General features: G+C 38.4%; 1 protein-coding gene across 1 annotated transcript in view; it reads left to right on the top strand.

Moving 5' to 3' along the window:
* CNTNAP5 (contactin associated protein family member 5) overlaps nt 1-22,552 on the top strand; it is a 298,681-nt gene that overhangs the window by 222,081 nt on the left and 54,048 nt on the right. The window contains exons 14-16 of the mRNA XM_075181121.1: nt 14,469-14,619; nt 21,006-21,133; nt 21,243-21,413. Coding sequence (XP_075037222.1) covers nt 14,469-14,619; nt 21,006-21,133; nt 21,243-21,413 — 450 coding nt within the window. The remainder of the gene's footprint in view (nt 1-14,468; nt 14,620-21,005; nt 21,134-21,242; nt 21,414-22,552) is intronic.

Below are 22,552 nucleotides of genomic sequence, written 5' to 3'. Positions count from 1 at the left end.
GCAAGAAACAAGAGCTTACAATCTAGTAGGAGAGCGTCCAAAATGTTTTTGTTTGGTGCTGGATTTGTGAGCTATTCATAATTTGTAGGGCTGGATTTTCTTTAAATGTGTCATAGAATGAATCCTATAGGCTTCTCAGTCTAGAGGAGAGCAGCCCAACAACTGGACAACCCTATAGATGGTAGTTAATGTAAACAGGTAAAAGAATAGGGCCTCAGGAATTGGGGAGAGGGCACACCCTGATTGCCCCTATGTAATATGGGATCGCATGCATTTAGGTGTTCTCTAATATGCTTTGAATGTAATAAATAGATGACTTATATACAGGTTTAGACTAGATCTACAATTGCACACAATTGCGTAGAGCTTGCAAAATAATAATGAATACTTTCCTTTTCCATTATCAGGTGTATTTCATATAAAGCAAAAGGAAAGGGTATCCACAGTATAAAATGAGTCATTTAAAGCCAGAATACAGCAAATGATACCAATTACTGTACTACGATACGATGACTCTGAAAAACGTGTCTCCTCTGGATAAGTCCATGAGGCAAATATTTTATAGAATTTATGAGACATTGTACTAAATAATGTTAATAACTTTGGGCCAAACTTTTGGGCCATGTCAAAATAATATGAGACGTTCCCATAGCTATGCCTTGTATCAGTATCTGCATGTTATCCCAAAGTAGTAATATAGCATGTATCCAGGTGTAATAAGTCTGCTGTGTGCACTAGCACTTACAAGACATTTGATTACAGGGAACAATTTATAGAATAAAAAGTAAAAAGTTACTTTTATCGCAATGGCAGAGTATGACTCATAGGCAAACCGAGGGGGCACTGTATAATTGAGGTGGTTGGAACCTGCCCCTGCTTCACACGGCTCTGCTTGAAAATGGAGAGCTGCATGCACCTAACAGTAGTACATGCATGTATATTATAGGGATAGGAAGATTTGGAGAGCAGCCAAGCACTGTCTAATATTATAGCCACGCCCCCATGCATGCTGGTCATGCGCACTGTTGGCATAGAAACCCCCCCTCTACAAATCCTGCGTTTGCCCCCTGTGACTGTACAATTTTCCCTGTGCTTCAGTGTTTTCAAAATATGTGTTTACTCTCTTTAAATTTCAATTTAGTCATAATTAGGTAACAATATCATCTAAACGATAATCAAAAATGTTCTGGAAAGGAACCATGCTGTGATGTCGCAATTGGTTCAACAATTTGGTGTAGTTTATATTCATATATGTTGACTATTTGACCTTCCCCTCTGTGAGGATTGGCAAGTGTATGTGTGTGTGGGGGGAGGATATACGAGGTGAATCGTGTAATAACAGCTCTACCCTGATACGCAATTTTTACCACACCCATTTTCAATTTAATTAAATTTAGTTGCAAGGTATTTTAAAGTCACCTGCTTATGAGATTTCACTGAGCTAAAAGGCGGCTTAATCATTCTAGATTGCGGCTTGTGATTTTTTTTTCTCCTGCTCACAAACCCCCTATTTTTCATCAGGGGTTGTGAGAGGAACGGAGAAGTCCCGCCTGGGAGGGGGAAGAGAATACACGTTAGTAAAATCTTTTACGTAGGTGGTAATGTTCTGAATCACTGCAGCTTTACAAGAAAAGTTGGCCTCCTTATTGTAGGTCTTTGTTAGAATATACATTATATTTTTCTATGTAATATTGGTTTAATACAAACTATACTACATGTCAAGTGCAAGAATAACATTGTTTAAGTGTAAACGGTCTAAACCCAGTGGTTCTCTCTTATTGTCAATGGCAAACAAAAGTTTTATGCCGCAGCTGAGGGCAGTCACAGAATGAAACAGAACTGTTACTCTATAATTAGGTTCCTCAGCATGGCTGCTGATATGGAACTTTGTGCTGTGCAGTAATAATGTTTCATTTAGTGTGGATTTTGATACTATACTTTGAAATAACAATTCTGAATCTCCCACTGTTCCCGTGTAATCAGCACCGGTATTACTGTGATTATACTGGAAGAAACAATCGATCTTTGGATTTATGTAAAAAAAATAAAAAAAAAAGTTTTGTTTCCATAGCCTAGACTAGAGGATTTTACTATGCAAATGATTGTTCTGGGTTCAGAGCTGCAAAGAGATAAATTATCTAACAGTTCTTTCATATGAGTATGAGAATTTAAAAGTGAACTAATGCTAAGCAGTTTAATGCGGAGGGCCATGGCTCACCAAATAATTGAAAACCCTTTATGCATAAAGAGATCCCTAATTCTCAACTATTCCAAATAATAGATCCTATTATTATAATTAATAATGTTCGGGTGTTCCCGTTTCTGCTTCAGGATGTGACTGATAATGTCACTGATTGACAACTGTTAACTGGTTAGTTATTTCTCAAGGTGGATTTAAATTAAGCTTCTGATGTCACTTGAAGTAGCCAAGGAGATGAAACCAATCAGGGGATAAAAGGGAAGCTGCTGTTTTTATCGAAAAACTGTGAGTACACAATAAAGATTTGGTTGAAATTGTTGGAAAGATACATTGTTGCACTGTGGTATCCGTACTTTTAGTCCTTACGTGATATCTAAGTTTTTTTTTCGAAGTCTGAACACCAAGTATTGCATTTACATAATCTCATATAACTTTCTTGTTACTGAGCAGATTTTAGTAATACATCCTGTTTTAGGACCCCCCACTATACAGGGTTTGGTTATTTTGTAGTTGGTAGTCAAGCACAAGAATATGCTTTATCTCTTTCCTTGTATGGCAACAGTTGAACAGACTGTTGTCTCCTGCAGGATATTAGCTTGTATTAACTATTTACAAATATGTATGTATATATATATATATATATATATATATATATATATATACACTACACATACACAGTAACTCAAATTTATAACACGTGTTTGTGTTACTGTGGACCTGTTGGATCCTGGAAAGGGGACCTTGTATTTTTAGGTGGTTCACCTTGTAACCTTTGGGTGACACTCATAATGTGCATTCTGTTTATCCATTGGCCTATACATCATGTGAGTCTGGTGACAGATGCCAATTTGTAAGTTAAATATTCTTCTGTTATGTAATAATACCAAGCGGTTGTTACCGAATTTCTTTTCTCTTTTTTTACACATTTTATATTATTTTTGCTGATTTCATTTTATAGACTTACTGAGCAGACTGCATACTATCAAGAACACACAGGTCTTTGTATAACGTCCTACACCTAGATGAAGATACCTAAGTGGTCCTCAGAGCTCTCAATCTACATCTGCTAAGTGTGCCATTAAACTGTATCACTTATTATTATTATTATTATTATTATTATTATTATTAATAATAATAATAATAATAATAACATTTTAAGAACTTATAACTATTTAAACATGCACAGATTTGGGGTTTACGCTATAAAATTGGTGGTAATAGATTGTGAATTTAAATTGTATTTAAAATGTAGGCAAATCAATATCCGTATTCGAAACACACAAAATAATGTCACCACATTACTTCCCATTTACCTCCAAATTCTGAATATATTGTCCATTTTTAGAAAAAATTCCCCAAACAGTGTAGTTACTGAAGACCAAATTGGGCCAACTTTTGTACTGTGTGTACCCCCTCTAAACCAATCATAATCTGATTCAATTGGGTTGCAATTGGCAATAAATGGTCTTGTCCTCCAGTTGTGCGTGTGTGAGGTTATTGGCTGTTAGTTAGTGGAAGAGAGCGCAACACAACCAGATTTACTTTGGCACCTAAACAGTCCAATTGGTGTAATTTGTCCACTGATGTCTATTGCCATATTAGTTACACACATGTGTCTGCTCTGTGAATAGGACAAATTACCAGGTCACTTTGCTTGGGGCAAGTTGATTGGATCCCTGAATAAAACGCTCTCATAATAGAAAGTTCAATTTACAAACCTCTACCTATAAATGTATCTAGACCTCAGCCTGTCCCTTCTTTTCATCCCTACTTTCTGTATTAATATCTCTTACTACCATTGAGTCATCTGCACCAATAATTAAACCACAGCAATCCATATAATGGTCATTACTGCTATGGCAATTTGGTAAAGGCTGCAAATTATTTTAACTTGTGTAGATTAAACTTTGTTTCCAAGTGCAATTCTGATCTCTAGACTTGCCTTAGGGTCCGTACAGCAGATATAAGCTTCAAGCTACAAAAATGCAAATATTAAGGAATAATGTGGAGCAAAGCGCGCCCCAAGCCATATTTTACATATCTTTGTCTTTCTCTATTACTCTTGGTCATAAAATTCAGGTCAGATCTGTACCATATTTTCCTGCCGCTTCTTGACTGGCTTAATCATGTCCCTACATGGACCTACCCCCTTCCAGAAATATGTGACCTTAATTGAATTGCAGTCACCTTAATCTCCCAACATAAAAAATAAGTTTCCTTAAATGGTTGCGGGAAAACTCATTGGGGAGAAGGTGTGTTAGCGTTGTACTATGAAAAGAGACATTTTCAGACAGAAGTTAACAGATAATTGACAGCTGAGAATTATCTTGAAACAGATTTACCAAATGTTACAGTTGCTGAGGTTTAACTGCATTTTATATATGTATTAATTTTTATATAGCACATACAATGTGCCTGCCAACATAACCAATTGCCATGCCGGGTTTGTCAAATTCAACTTCCCACCCAGAAAAGTTTATAGTTTCTTGTCCGGTGCCTGGGTGACAGAGAGACAACAGGATTTGTCCGAGGAGCTTACACAGAGATTTGAACCGGTGTCTCTAGTAGAATTATCATTGTCAGTTAATGTTTTAACCAATCAGCTCCTCCCCCTCTCTACCGGTCATGGAGTTTTAAAAAATCTAACAAGAATAGTATACCCCAAGTTGAAGCCTAATTACAAAACCAACTGATCAGCAAACCTGGCATTATTGAGAAAATAAGCTACAAAGCCATGCCTCGTTCTCTTGTACTTCCTGATAAAAGGCATTAGGTATTATGTAAATTAGTGGTAGGTGTGAGTTGTGTGGGGGAGTGTCATTAATATCATGTGATCATTCACAGCCAATGTGCTGAAAGCTGACAGACTTCCAACAGTCTGACAATGTTGCAGAGAGATATTCAGGTGCATTCTGAGCCTTCCACTTCCAATACGTGTTATGTTCTCATTAATGCTACTTATACCTGCACAGAAGATGGTTAATGTCATGCAGACATGTAAAATGGAGCATTTAGCCGAAACGATATGACTGTAACATGCAGTAAACATAATGTATGTTAACGTTTATGTTGTATATCTGTTTAATGTGTCGTTGTGTGTTAGTGACAGGTCCTCTTTAAACAAGCTCTGCAAGTCTGTACATTAGTATAATGGATATTAAATGGAGGGTTATAAACGATCAGGTGCTAAGAGGGAACTGTGTAAGGCAGCATTCTATGCATCGCATCATTGCTGAAGGAACGAGATTCAGCAAGTTTTCAGAATATATTATCCGCGTGGAGTGCAGGACAGGAATAGTATGCTATTACTCAAAATTACACCATTGAATTTTGATCCTGGATCATCTTGTGATGCTTCATAACACCAGATGACAGGCTGAAGGTTATTACTGTTCCCTGACTTTGAAAATTGAATTTTAGCTCTTTAGCATCCAAGTCTGAGCCCGACGCTCCTGCGAAGCATCACGGATCATCACACGGCCGCCCAGGACCTCGGAGTCAGTGACAATCCTTGGAAATACAAAGGGTGTGAGCACGGTGTTCTGCACGTCGGATACAATGTTACCCAGCTTTGTGCGGTATCCTGGATACAACGAAAATAAAAACGAAAATATATAAAGGGTACGACTGAAAGGAGCAGAAGGAAACTAAATAGAAAAATGAATAAAATTAGCAAAAGTTAATTCGCAAGACAAGAGATTGAAGTCATCTAAAGGTGTCAATATTTATAGGAGCGCTAAAACAAATGATCTCCGGTTGTCAGAACAGACATGTGCAAAGAGATTATTATATTGTAATGTGTTATAATAGTATTATATAGGATATTATAATTCTTTATTACTGACAAGAGAACAAGGAGATGTCTGAAACCATCAAAACTGTAAACATTATTATAGCTTATCTCTATAGCGCCTCCATATCATGTAGCGCTGTACAGAGAATATTGTATCATTCACATGATATTAAAACCAGTACTTGAAACATTTCAACAACAAATGTCTGCAGGGCCTTCTTAACAACATTATGGGCCCCCGGGCAAAGCAGTGCACTGGGGCCCCTCCCTTGCACCCCCTTCTTTTCTCTTATTCTGTGTCTTCTGCTTCTTTGAATCCTTATTTGATCCTTCATGGCTCCTCTGTGCTGCGCTCCTCAAAGAAAATGTCGGGCATAATGTCATCACGCCCGACATTAAGTGTGAGCGCAGCGTTGAGGAGGGGAACAGGGAGGAAGCCGGATCGCCACCTGATCTGACCACAAAAAGTACGTTTGTTTTTATTTTGCAGGATTTTTTTTTTGCAGTATTATTTATTCTAATTAAGAGCCCTGCCTATAGGGCCCCCTTGTCCATGGGGCCCCCAGGCACCTGCCCATCGTGCCCAGTGGAAAAGATGGCCCTGACTGTCTGGGATCATCCGATATATCACTTTGGGATAACTTTAGCCACATATTTGACTTTTATTAAATCCAGTTCATCCGCGTTCCACACTCCTCCAATAATTTGATATTAACTCTACCCAGGAAATAAAGACCGGCGACTACGCTCTGTGCAGACTGCATATCCGGTTCACCTTTAAACCAATTTGTAAAGAGCGTTTTAGGAGCTGAGCGCTGTGCATTCATGAGAGTAAAATTGGAAGGAGCTCAGAGAAGTTTAAACCTTAAGTGAACCATATAATAGGAGACAAAATGTATTCCTTATTTAATCCTAATGCCATCGAGCCTTCACAGTCCCAGTGGTTGGTAATGTATCAATGGCAGTCAGCTAAGAGCATTTAATACAGCATTTGATATTCTTCTGGCAGACAGAGAAGCGGAGTGTCTGCTGAAAGCATTTCTTAATTTTTTTTGTTATGTTTTAACTGCAATGACCAACATTTTAAAAGTTCAGATTTTGTCCACAGTTATAACTAATATTCATTTTTTTACTGGTTTGGGTGTCTAATTTAAGGTAAATGAAAAGCTAAAACTTTTGCGTTCTTTTCCATGTTAATTAGGCACCGAATTAATTAGCCTTGATTGTGTTCTCTCAAAGTGCTGTTAAAGACGCAGATCTTCACAGGGATTCCTGCTTGCAGTGCGCTATGGGAGATAGGCTCTCGTCCCACTGGAAGAGCTTATAATTTTGTGCTAATTATACCCAAAAAAAAAAAAGTGATGAATAATTGAATATTCACACTCATGGCTCTACAGTAATAGGTGTACTAGAGATGCATATTCGGAAACGTTTGGGATTAGTGTTATACTGCGATAATACAAAAATAAAAAGAATAGCGTTATTAATTTTATAGAAAGTGGGAGACAATCTACGGCTCTGCGGCTTCTGTAGAACCACAAGATCTAGCATGCCCTGAGATTCATATCTTGCCCATACCTGGTGTACTGGCATTCTAATGTCTGATATTTGTTTGGTCTGTTATAAGGTTGGGACAAGGAAGGGGGTTATCATAAGGGTTGAGGTCACCTTTCACCTTCCTTAAATTTTCTCCCTCCCTCTCTCATTTTCTCTCTCTCTCCACCCCACTGTTTTCCTCCATCTCCATTCCCCCTCTCTTTCAATCTCTAATACTCTCTTTAACCTTCTCCCCTCTCTCTCCTTTCCTTTCATGCTCCCTCTCTCTATTTTCCCAACCTTGCTTCCTCCTTGCACCATACCTACCCTTTTTTCACTTTACCATCTCTCTCTCTCTCGCGCGCTCTCTCTCGCGCTCTCTCTCTCCCTCTCCCTCTATCTCCCTCTCTCTATTTTCCCAACCTTGCTTCCTCCTTCACTCCATCTCTTTTTTGCACCATACCTACCCTTTTTTCTCTTTACCATCTCTCTCTTACTCTCTCTCTCTCTTTTTTTCTTCATCTCCCTCTCTCTAGCTTTCTGTCTCTCTATGTCTGTTCAGTCTTCTCTCTCTTCCGGGGCCTGGTCACGCCCTGATAAATTGACCAAGCCCTAATCTTGTGCATACTCTCTCCTGAATTGTAAATCACAAATGTAAGGAGGTAGGGTACGGTTATATACAAGATACTGTTTATATTAAGTTGATGTAGTTACAGAAAATAGAATGAGAATTACAGATCTGTGATGATATATTGAAAGCTTTATACCATCATAAAGAACAATTTGACATACAGTTATTTCAGTATTTGTTGTTCCCATTCTCCGTGCTGTACCACGATTATTTCCTGTTTTGTGAAATTATCACTTTTTACTCTTGTCCCGTCTGTCCAATGTACTGATAAACTGACCCGAGCCTTGTGTCATTCATAGTAACATACTAACATAGTTAATGAGGTTGAAAAAAGACACCAGTCCATCAAGTTCAACCTATTTTGGATCTCCTGCGATCCTGCACTTATATTTGAAATTGATCCAGAGTAAGCTACCGCCAATCTGTTTCAATTGTGAAAATCCCCCCAGACCCAATATTGTAGTCCTATTTTTACCCTATATACACTACTATCCCTGATTTTAACTAACTGTCGTATCCCTGGATACACTTTTCTGCAAATAATTTGTCTAACCGTTTCTTAAACATATCTATTGAATCTGCCATCACAACCTTCCCTGGCAGTGAATTCCATATCTTGACTGCCCTTACTGTAAAGATCCCCTTCCTTTGCTGGTTGTGAAATTTCCTCTCTTCTAACATTAGGGGATGACCATGTGTCCTGTGTATAGTCCTTGGGGTAAAAAGTTCCCATGAAAGTTCTCTGTATTGACCCTTAATGTATTTGTACGTAGTAATCATATCTCCTCTTAGACGCCTCTTTTCTAAAGTGAACATGCCTAAACTGGCTAACCTTTCCTCATAACTTAATGACTCATTACCCTTTATCAATTTTGTCGCCCTTCTCTGAACCCTTTCTAGTTCCAAATTATCTTTTTTTTATAGAGTGGTGCCCAGAACTGTACTGCATATTCAAGATGAGGTCTTACCAACGATTTATACAGTGGAAAAATTACACTGTCTTCCCTTGCATCTATGCCCCTTTTTATCCATGGCAATTCTTTATTTGCCCTTACAGCTGCTGCTTGACATTAAGCACTATTGCTAAGTCTACTGTCTTTTGACCAATTAGAAAATGTTCCATTTATCACAACTCTCTGTTCCCTATTCTCCAACCAGTTTTTGATCCAAGTACAAATGTTGTTTCCTAGACCCAGTTCCCTTATTTTGTAAACCAACCTCTTGTGTGGCACTGTATCAAAGGCCTTTGCAAAATCCAAGTAGACCACATCTACTGTGCTGCCCTGGTTTAAGTTCCCACTAACTTTCTCGTATACACTAATTGGATAAGTTTGACATGACCTATCCCTCACAAATCCATGCTGATTCCCACTAATAATCTTATTGCGCACCAAGTAATCCTGAATACTAACCCTTAATATACTTTCCAGTAGTTTCCCCACTATTGATGTCAGGCTTACAGGTCTATAATTCCCTGGTTGTGATCTCGTCCCCTTTTTAAACAACAGCACCACATCTGCTATTCACCTATCCCTTGGTACGGAGTCTGGTGAGATTGAATCTATGAAAATTAAGAATAGCGGTCTAGCTATTTCTGAGTTTAACTCCATAAGGACCCTCGGGTGTATGCCACCTGGACCTGGAGCTTTATTACTCTTAACATTCTTCAGTCACCTTTGGACTTCTTACTCTGACAACCAAGTATTAATTAATGGTATGGTTTCATTTCTATTTTTATGTATTATTCCTGCCATTTGTTCCTCTCTAGTAAAAGAAAGTGTTTAATACCTCTGCTTTTTCCTCAGTATCATTTATCAATTCACGCATCTAACTTCTTATGGGTCCTATATTATCTTTTTTAAACCTTTTGCCATTTATATACTTAAAAAAAACTTTTTGTGGTTTGTTTTATTTTCTTTTGCAACTTCATATTGATAGTGTTTAATGGAAGGTGCGGCAGTCAGTGAAGGCAAATGGCAATTAGATATAATGAGCTGTTTTATTGCTATTTTAATCATTTTGAGTTGTAGGGGGTTTAATGGAAACCCACACTTGTTTCACTTACAACTCCCACGTTGATAAAACAGTAAAATTATTACTTTTCATTTTTCTGCTACTGTCTGCTTAGGAAATAACTTGTTTCCAATTCTAGCTAATTTATTTCTGATTCTTACTTATTTCTAATTCTAACCTACCTACTGGTGAGCTGGAGAATTCTATATACTATAATAGACCTTGGCAGGGCACCATCACTACTCTTAGGGGGGAATTCAATACCCCCCGAAATACGGCTGTGTTAAAGCTATTACCGTTATCACGGTAAGTTTAACCCGGGCAAAAGCCAGCGTTAAAACTACCGTGATAGCGGCATTTATGAACGCTATTACCGTAATAATGGTAATAGTGCGCAGGACGCATTACTTTTTCGAGTAACGCGGCCAATTGAATTCCTCCCTTAGTTTACTACTTTGTTACAACAACCTTGCTACACTTCCCCTCTGTGCTCCAGAGAAGATATGTTTAAATGTTGATTTTAGATAATAAAATCTAAATATAAATATTTGCAAATCAACTTATTATGAATAAGCATATAAAAAAAGAGCAGACATTCTGAACTTTTGGCCCCAGTTTCTTGCCTACATTAATAACAATACGGTGATATAGCTGCTGCTGTGTTAGTTTCCATATTCCAGGATCTCCGCTGTGTTTCAGTATTTTTCTGAAAAATACATTTATCCGACTGTAAACATGGTTAAAGTGTGATCTTTTGACCTCACTCAGCGGTCCCAGAATAACACATATTGCACCCCTTCAGGGGGTGATTAATTGTTTTGAGAACAGCAGGGTGAGGAAGGGTGAGGAGTGTGGTATCAGTTAATCAGATGTATAAAAAGGTGAGGTTGGCTCATTTTTTTAATGTGCGCCTAACATTGTTTATCAGACTAATTAATATGCAAATGATTCTCTTCGTTTACACAGTGACTTGCAAAACGGTCAACCTATTTATAATCTGTATTGTTCTGCAAATACATCACCATTTCATTACTGATCACCCTACGCAGTTCTGTCAGTGCTGAGACCTCAACGCAAATCGCTTTGGCTGCAGGGAAGGTGCATCACATGTCATCTATATCACATGTCATCTATGTCACACGTCATCTATGTCACACGTCATCTATATCACACATTATCTATATCACACGTCATCTATATCACATGTCATCTATATCACAGGTCATCTATATCACATGTCATCTATATCACAGGTCATCTATATCACAGGTCATCTATATCACACGTCATCTATATCACAGGTCATCTATATCACATGTCATCTATATCACATGTCATCTATATCACAGGTCATCTATATCACATGTCATCTATATCACAGGTCATCTATATCACAGGTCATCTATATCACAGGTCATCTATATCACAGGTCATCTATATCACAGGTCATCTATATCACAGGTCATCTATATCACATGTCATCTATATCACATGTCATCTATATCACAGGTCATCTATATCACAGGTCATCTATATCACAGGTCATCTATATCACAGGTCATCTATATCACAGGTCATCTATATCACATGTCATCTATATCACATGTCATCTATATCACATGTCATCTATATCACAGGTCATCTATATCACAGGTCATCTATATCACAGGTCATCTATATCACAGGTCATCTATATCACATGTCATCTATATCACAGGTCATCTATGTCACACGTCATCTATATCACACGTCATCTATATCACACATTATCTATATCACATGTCATCTATATCACACGTCATCTATATCACACGTCATCTATATCACACGTCATCTATATCACACGTCATCTATATCACACGTCATCTATATCACACGTCACCTATATCACACATTATCTATATTACATGTCATCTATATCACACATTATCTATATTACATGTCATCTATATCACACGTCATCTATATCACACGTCACCTATATCACACGTCACCTATATCACACGTCACCAATATCACACGTCATCAATATCACACGTCATCAATATCACACGTCATCTATATCACACGTCACCTATATCACACGTCACCTATATCACACGTCACCTATATCACACGTCATCAATATCACACGTCATCTATATCACACGTCATCTATATCACACGTCATCTATATCACACGTCATCTATATCACACGTCATCAATATCACACGTCATCAACATCACACGTCATCTATATCACACGTCATCTATATCACACGTCATCTATATTACACATTATTTAGGGTTCCCATGTTTTTAATAGAAATTCAGGACCGTTGGGTCACATCATTTTTGTATCCTTTATACTAGATTATAACATACAGTCATGTTTATTGTTCAAAGATCAGTTGACATTGGACAACAAAGAATATGCCGTATCTTTGCCTGAGACAATAATTATATATAAAGAAATGGTTACACATTCAGGGGCAAATGCAGGATTTGTAGAGGGGGGTTTCCACACCATGCCAACATTGGGCGTGACCAGCATGCATGGGGGCGTGGCTATAATATTAGACAGTGCTTGGCTGCTCTCCAACTCTTCCTATCCCCATAATATATATTGGCAATGCTGCGTGCACTACTGTTAGGTGCACACAGCTCTCACTTTTCAAACAGAGCCATGTGAAGCTGGGGCAGGGTCCAGCCACCTCAATTATACAGTGCTCCAGACTTGGAGGGGGTTCCCAGGCACTAGGAAATCCCCCCTCGGTTTGCCTATGACATTCGAGGCACAATCCCTTACTGCAGCCCTGGGCTCAGGGTCGATTTACTAAACTGTGGGTTTGAAAAAGTAGAGATGTTGCCTATAGCAACCAATCAGATTCTAGTTATCATTTATTTAGTACATTCTACACAATGACAGCTAGAATCTGATTGGTTGCTATAGGCAACATCTTCATATTTTCAAACCCGCATTTTAGTAAATATACCCCTTAGACTTTAGTGCAACAGTTCCAGTGCTGATACATTGTAATGTGGAATACATTGAGCATTGCTATCACAACCGTCCAACCAGCAAATGGGTAATCCATGGATGGGAGAAGGAGGTCTGTGCAGTACAGTTCTCTGGCTTCTCCTATCCAAGCCTGCTATGATCAGCTTTTGTGAGCGATTTAGTTAATTTCTCACCTCTGGTCATGGTGGCTCAGTGGTTAGCACTTCTGCCTGGGTTCATGAGTTTGGTACCAGTGTCTTGTCTCTGTGGAGTTTGTATATTCTCTCTGTGTTTCCTCCCACACTCCAAAAACACGTTAATTGGAAGCTGGCAAAAACTGGTCTGGTTCTCTGTGTTTGGGATTTTAGATTGTAAGCTCCAATGGGGTAGGGACTGATGTGAATGGGAAAATATTCTACGGAATTGGTGGCGCTATATAAATAGATGATGACATTTTGCCCTATACGTTTGTGCAATCTGAATCCTGCTGTTGTGGTATATGTCCTGCTCACTGGCAGCACAGTTTGATCTCCGCACAGTGCAAAGAGAGACTGTAGATCCGGATATGCAGTTACGGCCCCTCCCCAGGTCTATTGTTTTGCCCCATACCATGCCCATCATGACCCACTGCTTAAAGTAATAAATATCATAAAGTGACTGGCACTGGTGACATCCCATCGTCTCCACCAAGGCATTCACCAACTAAAAACACTCACCAGGATTTCTGCTGTTCTCCTGTCACCCAAAGACTCACTCTCGGCAGTTTGTCCATAAATCTGCCAATTATATAGAAAAAAGGACATATTATTAACATACAGTGTGGGTTATATTATTCAGATATCAGTTGGCTACTGGGATGGGTGCTGATACTTTAAAATCAAAGTGAAACATGTAGTTGATTCTTCTGTAAAAAAAGTTGTTAACATCCAGATTTACAGATAATCTCTCTGGTCATGTCCTTGTATATGAATTAGCCAATCATTTTATAGCATAGATGTCTGGAAACCCTCCAGTTAAACCTGTGCAAATGTGTTCTACAATGCAGATAATAAAAACAGGTTTATTGTAATGTTCCTCTGAAAGCAACTAACTGATACCTGCTTAATGCAATGTTGCAATACAATGTATTGATAATAAAGAGTATATTTATTTTATTTTAACTGTGTTGGTACTTTCATATTAAAACGCTTGGTCATCCTCAGCACTGTGTTTTTTCTTTGTATTCAAATGTTTCTCTTCTCCAGCTGCATTTTCTCGAAAGCCCCGAATGTTGTCAGTGGTTTTGAACACAAATGTGTGTTGGAATATTTGCAGATGGCGTTCCATACACCTGGTGGATCGGCAGGAGCAGCCAGCGGCACACGTATTGGGGAGGATCGCTGCCCGGACAGTGCGCCTGCGGTTTAGAAGAAAGCTGCGTTGATATGAGGCATTACTGTAACTGCGATGCTGACAAATTTGAGTGGTAAGAAGAAACTTAAGCCGGTGTCGTTAGATACATAGAAGCACATTTATAATAGAGTCTCTGTCTGACTATGATCAGATTCATATAAGATTACAAGAAGAACAAAAATGAAAATTAAACATAAATGTCAACCTATCTCAACCTGCGTCCACCACTGAGACGCGGTTGGAGGAAGCCAATAGAGAACCAGCCCTATCATTAAGGCAAAGTGCCTCATAAATGAAAAGGTACGTTCTCATTCTACAAACTGTAACGCATTGGAAAGCAAAATGGAAAATAATCCATAGACTTTAATTGTACAATACGACTAGTGGGCAAATTATCATTCCAATATTGCAATAACTTTTTAGAAAAAGTAATAATAAAATATGCAGCGTTTCAGGGCGATTTCAATTTTCTGTTATTTATATATGTTTTAGTCCGTCTGACTGTAGTGATATAATTGTCCCACTTATTTTTATCCATGTCCTGCAGATTGCATGCAAACATTTATCATATAGGTGTTAGCAACCTAAGTGATTCACTCACCTCTAATAATAATCATTGTTGTATTCAATGATCATCATACAATAAAGCCAAAGGGTACGTTAGCTAGAGCCGACATTGGCCTTATCTGTGTGGAGTTTGTATGTTCTCCCTGTGTTTGCGTGGGTTTCCTCCGGGTGCTCCGGTTTCCTCCCACACTCCAAAAACATACTGGTAGGTTAATTGGCTGCTATCAAAATTGACCCTAGTCTCTCTCTCTGTCTGTCTATGTGTATGTTAGGGAATTTAGACTGTAAGCTCCAATGGGGCAGGGACTGATGTGAGTGAGTTCTCTGTACAGCGCTGCGGAATTAGTGGCGCTATACAAATAAATGATGATGATGAGCCACCTGTATTTTTGTCCTTTAAAATGTTCCTAATAGGCTGCTGAGTGGTGTTGCTCCCCCCCCCCTCCAGCCCTCCCCTGATTGTGAGACATTATCAGCAAAATATTACCTTGAACCACTGTGTCTCTGCTAAATACTCATTCCCGTGGAAATCATACTTGACAAATACCAGCCTCAGTGGGCAAAGATGTCATTAATGCAGTGAGGTTTTGTGGTGTATATTTAGGGGTGAGACAGTGTTAACTAGTGGACTGTTTTGGAGTAGAAGTTAACTTATAATTTCCGGACATACCCCTGTTTAATGCTCACACTGGCCGTTTACAGTTCCTCAAATTGGTGCAAATATTTGAAAATTCATTTATTTGACCATGTTCAAGGAAATTCACATGGGAGAGCCGGATCACACATGATGGAACCTGTACACACATGATCAAAGTGGTTCACATGTATGAATCATCTCAAACACCTTCAAGCTTACATGGATACATTTCAATGATTTTTGTTTTATATTTTATTGCTACTTTTGCAGTTTAACAAAATAGATGTAGTATTAATTATTTGTGTGTGGTTTGAATTAAGCAACGGAAATCAGAGCCAAACGTTAAGGTGTATTACTAATTAATGCCAGAAGGCCCCGGTGTACGGACACAATGATGAGAACCAAATAATTCAGACACTACAGATGCAATTCTGAGCAGCAATATCCATTGTGTCTGTCAATGGGGGTTTTATTGTTCAGTCTGCAGCTTTTATACGGGTACTTTTATTTTGCTGTGCATTATATATTCAATTGTATCTCTCTGTAACAGTAGCATGGGGAAACCTATTTACCAAGTAGTGTTGGGAATGAAGCATTTTTTTTTAATGAATAAACTTTTGAAATTACTTTTTAAAAGATTTAATCCCTCTGTACGGCGATGCGGACCACATGCGGCGCCCTATAAATAAAGGCTAATGATAGTAATAGTAAATCTATTTTTAAAGATTTTTTCCTATACTAGTGGAACTCAAAGCCTTATCTAGGCTTTTGGCTCCACTGAGTATGCTGACTGGTGAATGGACACATCGGCAATGACTGGCGTGGCGAAGTGGTAAGTGATTTCGGCTATTTTCGCTTACTCAGCTGTCCCTTAAGTACAGCGATAAATTAAAGCAATCAAAAATCAGCCTTGACACAGCGATTGGGGCTTAGTTGATAAACAGCCCCCGTAGTTCTGAAATAATTCCAGTTTGTTGGTAAGAAGCTCCATAGAATCCTCGAGATTGGTGTAGAAACAAACAGAAATTTCATATTGCCTTTTGCACTGAACCGAGCTTCATTTTCGCTCAGTGGCTGAGTTCTGCAGTTGCTCCATTTGACCTCCTGATTCAAAATTACTTTTGAATTTTGTGTCATGCAGAGATTTGAAATATGTTTCCTGCTCGCTGACTCCGGGACTTCTGGGCATTGCGGGATGTGCGTGTTTTCTTGACTGCATGCTCTTATAAAAACCACTACAATGTTAAAGAGAAAAGAGAGAGAAAAAAAGAAAAGAAATTGCTTAAGTTGTTTATTTCTGATAAAGCCACCAGAAGTCTAGACAAGAGTTCAGAGTTTCCCCAAAGGAAATTTTTTGAGTTCATCTGAAAACTGCACAACATCCACTTAAAGGGCCAGTTAGTCTACGTAGAAGATTATTGTTCAGGATAGAATGATAACTAAAAGAAAAGCACATCGTCACATAATTAATGCAATACTAACCCTGAAATTGAAATTTTTAGAACCAGGAAGGCAAAATACTCTGGACAGTGTTACCCTGACATCGCATTGTAGATTTGTTGAAAAATATTTACCATACCACTAAATCACAGACAGCTAAAGTTCCTCCCGCATCTTTGACACAGTTTCCTGATACGATCTCATACAGGTTATAAAGCTGAGACTGCTGTCATTTGAGCTGCTGTGACATCACCGGCCTCACCTCTGTGAACGAATCCACCAATCCTTACAGTGCATTTCTGACTTAAGTTTAGTGGCTCTTTAACTACGATATGATAATAGTTAAAGAGTAATAGTCATCCGATAAACCACAAAGAAGTCCAGTACACAAACATTTTGGCATGTGTTCTTTTAAGTTTGTTTAGGACAGCGTTAATTAATTTCAGGACATGAGCAGTCTTTCTGTGTTCTAACATTTGTTCTTTCAACATTTTCAGCAACATCTCAGTAAAGTGGAAAAATTAATGCACATATAATAGAACATACCCGCTTTACTGTTGTGTGTGTAAGCGCAAAGAGAAACACCATGTAATGTGTGAGGTTTAGTGGCGTATACATGTATCTTAGTGTACAGAGGGAAGAAAATAGGGAGCATCTGCCCCTGGGTCACTGGGCCACATGCATATTTTCCTTTAAAATGTTCCTAATAGGCTGCTGAGTCAAGTCTGCCCCCCTGGCTAACATTTGTCAGCCCTCCCCTGATAACATGTGAGGTTTATTGATGTTAGTAGGGCGGGGTGTAACTATACATTTGAGGGCCGAATAGCAGATAATCTCTCAATTTCCCTGATTTACTGAAGCTCCCTCATTACCAGTGTAGGTTTCGGCAGTGATTGTCACCCAACATGAGTTTTAGTGTCCTAGATGAGAAAATGAAACTCATTTCCAATGTTATTATGAGAGCAAAAACATAGATAGGAAGGCTAGTGTGTTTTTTCCAGAAAATGTGGCATTATTTATTTATTTATTTTACCAAGAATGCTATTTTTCTGGGATATATGATTCCAGTGTCTTCTATCTCCTCTCTGTAGGTGCTGGCAGATTTAGGAACCTTTTCCTGCATCATGTCACAATCTGAAAAAAATAGAAATGAATTTCATGCTGCCCCCCTCCCTATAAAGCTACTTTCTCATTAAAAATGTTGCTCCTCTCTACTCAAAATGCTTATATGTGTTACTGTACATTTCATTTTGCACTACCATCTAGTAGGTAAATTTTACTAAGCTTCGATCTACTGCAGCCGTCGTCCTGGGGACTGTTCCATGTGGCCGTTTATCCCAGGGCTCTTCTGATTGTTTTCATAGCCCCAGCCAAAAACTGCAGGCATAGAAGGCAAGTGAGAGGACCAATCCCAAACTGCAGCCAAGAGAATTGTAGCTTGTAATTGGCCCGCCCGCTCACATACCCCTATTTCGCCCTTTTAAAGTGACAAGTTAAATTAATTTTCAGTTTGTATTGGAGCACCTGCAGAGCCCTGGAGAAAAGCAGCCACATGGGTATCAGGTTAGGATAGGAAGAATCTTAGTAAGATTGATGGCATCGTTGGCAGTGCCACTTTAATCTAATGTAGAAATATCTTATTCTCCCAATAACAAGAATCTAAAAAACACACACAAACAAAAATATCTGATTAGAAAATGCTTTCATGTATAAATTTTTCATCATATCAGCTGCATTAAACATAACAGAGGATCCTTGTTTGTTCCGGTATTATTTAAAAATGACAAATAAGGAAGAAAAAAAATCGTTAATGATACAAAAGTAACAAGTTAATAAAAAAAAATACTTGCAGAATAAGAGTTTTAGAGCTAGAATTGAGATGATCTAATCAGTCTGCTTGAAGCTGTCATACTTCTTATTTGAGTTATTAAAATGGTTTATACTCCATCAGATTAGAACGTACTTGCATTTACTCCTTGAAATTGCTTCTTTTAAAGTGTCTGTAAATTCAATCCAATTGCTACAGTAAATCCCTTGGTATCACATATCACATATTCAGCTCTTTTGATCTTATATGTATATGTATGTACTCAAAAATAGAAAAGCCAGGATGTTAAACTAAATTCTTTGATTGCTAGCTCTTGGGACCAGAGCCTCTTTTTCTTGACTTATTAGTAGAATATTAAGACACTACACAAAATATAACAATGGAGCAATGTATCTTCATGTTTCAATATCTGCACTGTGACTTTTGCAAATTTAAAGTGATTTCGGAACATCAGTTGTTAGAACTTAAGGTGATCGAAACTTATTTCAAAGTAGTTTTTCATTGTACTGAGCTCTGGTGTAGAGGTGAGTGACTTTCCTGGGTTTAATTTCACAAATTAAAGTTCACCTGTCATTTAGAGATATCGCAGCAATTTTTCCTGAGTATACAGACTGCCGGGTTGCTGTGAACTCGTTTCATCGCTGAACAAAAAAGGTTAATGATGGAATTCTATATCTGATTCTCATTCCGTTTCCATTCTCACTAATATTGTCTCACAGTGTTTAGGTAACTGGGACTACTGTCTACGTGATTTTATTTTTTTATAATACTATTTATTAGGGGGATCAAGTGCAAACTACACAGATATACAGAACCTTTATTTTACGTTTTTTAAATCATTTAATGTTTTTCCATTGAACTAATCACAATTAAGTCACATGCTCGTATTGTTGATGTCGAACTGAAATACAAATGACTATTTGCTTAACCAATTCTTCAAAATATTACAATCAGGACAAAGTCTTACGTTTAATAATGGTCTCTGTGAGCAAATTTCTTGCATTTCATTCTGTGAATGGATTTGTGACCCTTAAACAAAATCCAATTGTTGACAAAACTTTCCAAATCAATAAGTCTCCTAGCGGTTGATTTAACATTAAACTGTTACATAAATGACCTTATCGAGCGTTATCTTACCTAAGAAATACAGACACGTGAGGCTTGTTTGGCAAAGAAAGGTCACAAAATGTATTGAAAATAGATTAAAGGTGACAAATAAATGCACCAATCAGCTACCAGCCATTCCTGCACCAAATTGTGGAAACCAGCAACTTACTCGGACACTTCTAGGCAACGGAACCCCAGTGCCCCTCGTTTGACTCAGTAGTTGGGATCCACCCAAAAAGGCGGTGCCTCATAACTGTCCAAGGGGGGGTGTTACGAATGATAAACCGCCCTTTTAAGGGAGAGTGCTCCATCGCCACCCAAATGTGTCATTTATGGATGTGATTGGCATACTTTTCCTCTACCAAGACCCTTCTGAAATAAAAATACTGCTTAAATAATAATTCAAGTTGTCAATCAAGAAATTAAGGACTGAGCATCTCCTTATAAAACCACCCCCGCTCAGGCCGTCCCCCAAAACCTTTACCGATTGGCTGACAAACTAGAACTAAGCACAAAGCTTATTATGGAAGACTGGGGGAGCATAAAATGAACAGATCAGTTAAAATATAAGGAAGGGGGGGGATTAAATACATAAATTGTGCTAACAAAGTACAGCTCTAGAACATTGGGGGGCAGTTTTAAATTGGCGAGGGACAAAACTCCCAGTAGATGTAGATGTAGTTGGAAAAAAACTACAGTAATGTTGCATTTAAACCTTTTTTGTCATAAACACAGATCTCCTCTGACACTAAGCCAATAATAAGTAAATTGGGAAGACTAGATGGACCAAGTGGTCTTTATCTGCCATCGCTATTCTATATTTTTCTGTTTTATGTTATAATGTTATTAAAGTAGATCATTGTATTTTTCTTTTCTTCAGGACTAACGACACTGGATTCCTCGCCTTTAAAGATCACTTACCGGTCTCTCAGATTGTGATTACCGATATCAACCGGCCGGGCTCCGAGGTGGCTTGGAAAGTGGGTCCTTTACGCTGCTATGGTGATAGTGAGTATACATGGTCCTTACCTATGTTTTTATTAGTGCAAACCGTGAAAACAAGGAAGGTTTCTTTGCAGAGATCAGTTTGTGAAAATAGAATGTTGTCTTCTTGCAGGAAGCTTTTGGAATTCTGCGTCTTTCTCAACCATCACCTCCTACCTGTACTTCCCGACCTTCCATTCTGAGTTCAGCTCCGACATCTCATTCTTCTTCAAAACCACCAAACCCTCCGGCATCTTCCTGGAAAACGTTGGGGTGAACCACTTGATAAGAATTGAGTTAATCTGTAAGTTATTGAAAATCTTTTTGCCTTATAAGTGTTTATACCTAACACCTGCCCAGTGTGCTAGATATCACCTAATAGTGAGAGTTGACATCTAGGTATCACGGGTAACTACTTCTTGATGTATGACTATGGAAAGGATGCGTTGGGGCCTGTAGGGTTTAGACTTAACCCACGGCCCAGTTTTTTGGGAATACATCAGTTGTAATTAATAGATTAAGGGGCCTAATTAATAATTAACAGGTTTTTGCCCTGTTAATTATGATCTGTCATCTCAATGATCTTGCATTTCCATGTTTAAGTAAGTTTACAGCAGGAGGACCTAAGCTATCGTACAGCTAATAAAAGCATCTCAATGTTAACAGCAAATCAGAGTAGTGATGTGAGGCTCCTGTCAAGCTGACGTAGGAAGATTGTGGTGTTGAATAAATCTCTATAGCAAACAAACTTCATATATACAACTTGTTTTGTTTCAACGTTATATATGTTGTCAGATAATCAGACCGGGGTTACCGTTTTCTGGGGTAAACGGCTGCACTTTATACAGTTCAGCTAAGGATGTCACACAAGTGTTTTTAGTTTTTAGTAGCCAAAGCCAGTTTTATTCACCAGCAATAAAGCAAAATAAAACACAAACATAAGACATTGCCTGTCCAGCACTAATTCAAATCAGAATCTCTCTCTCTGAAGTGAGGGACGTAGAGTCCCATGCACGCATTCAAAACAACAGAACTTACTGGCTATAAATTGTTGTTTCTCTGAACAAGCATCCACTTGCTCCCCAGTCTGTGAGAAGTTGAGTGAGCTGCCTAGCAGATTTTTACCAGCACCACGCAGGTGCAGCTCCTGATTAGCCAGCAACTTGCTAGCTCTCTGGAAAAGCCGACATGGGCCATATGAATGGAGCCCACCATTCTCTCTCCATTCAAAACATTTATCAGTATATCTTACAACTGAAGACAATCTCTGGAAAGCATTTCCCAACCCCAAATAATCCCCCTGGGGTTCTAAAACACAAATGACCGAAATTCATGACTTATATACCAGCCATTCACTCCTTTCCCAGTGTTGCTATCACAATGTATAATGAAAATACTAAAATATAAATGTATAGAAATCAAAAGACTTTCCCTCTAAGGCAA

This window comes from Mixophyes fleayi, chromosome 7 (genome assembly GCF_038048845.1).
Source record: "Mixophyes fleayi isolate aMixFle1 chromosome 7, aMixFle1.hap1, whole genome shotgun sequence".
In the NCBI taxonomy this organism is placed as follows: domain Eukaryota; kingdom Metazoa; phylum Chordata; class Amphibia; order Anura; family Limnodynastidae; genus Mixophyes; species Mixophyes fleayi.
This window is presented reverse-complemented; position numbering and strand designations above follow the sequence as displayed.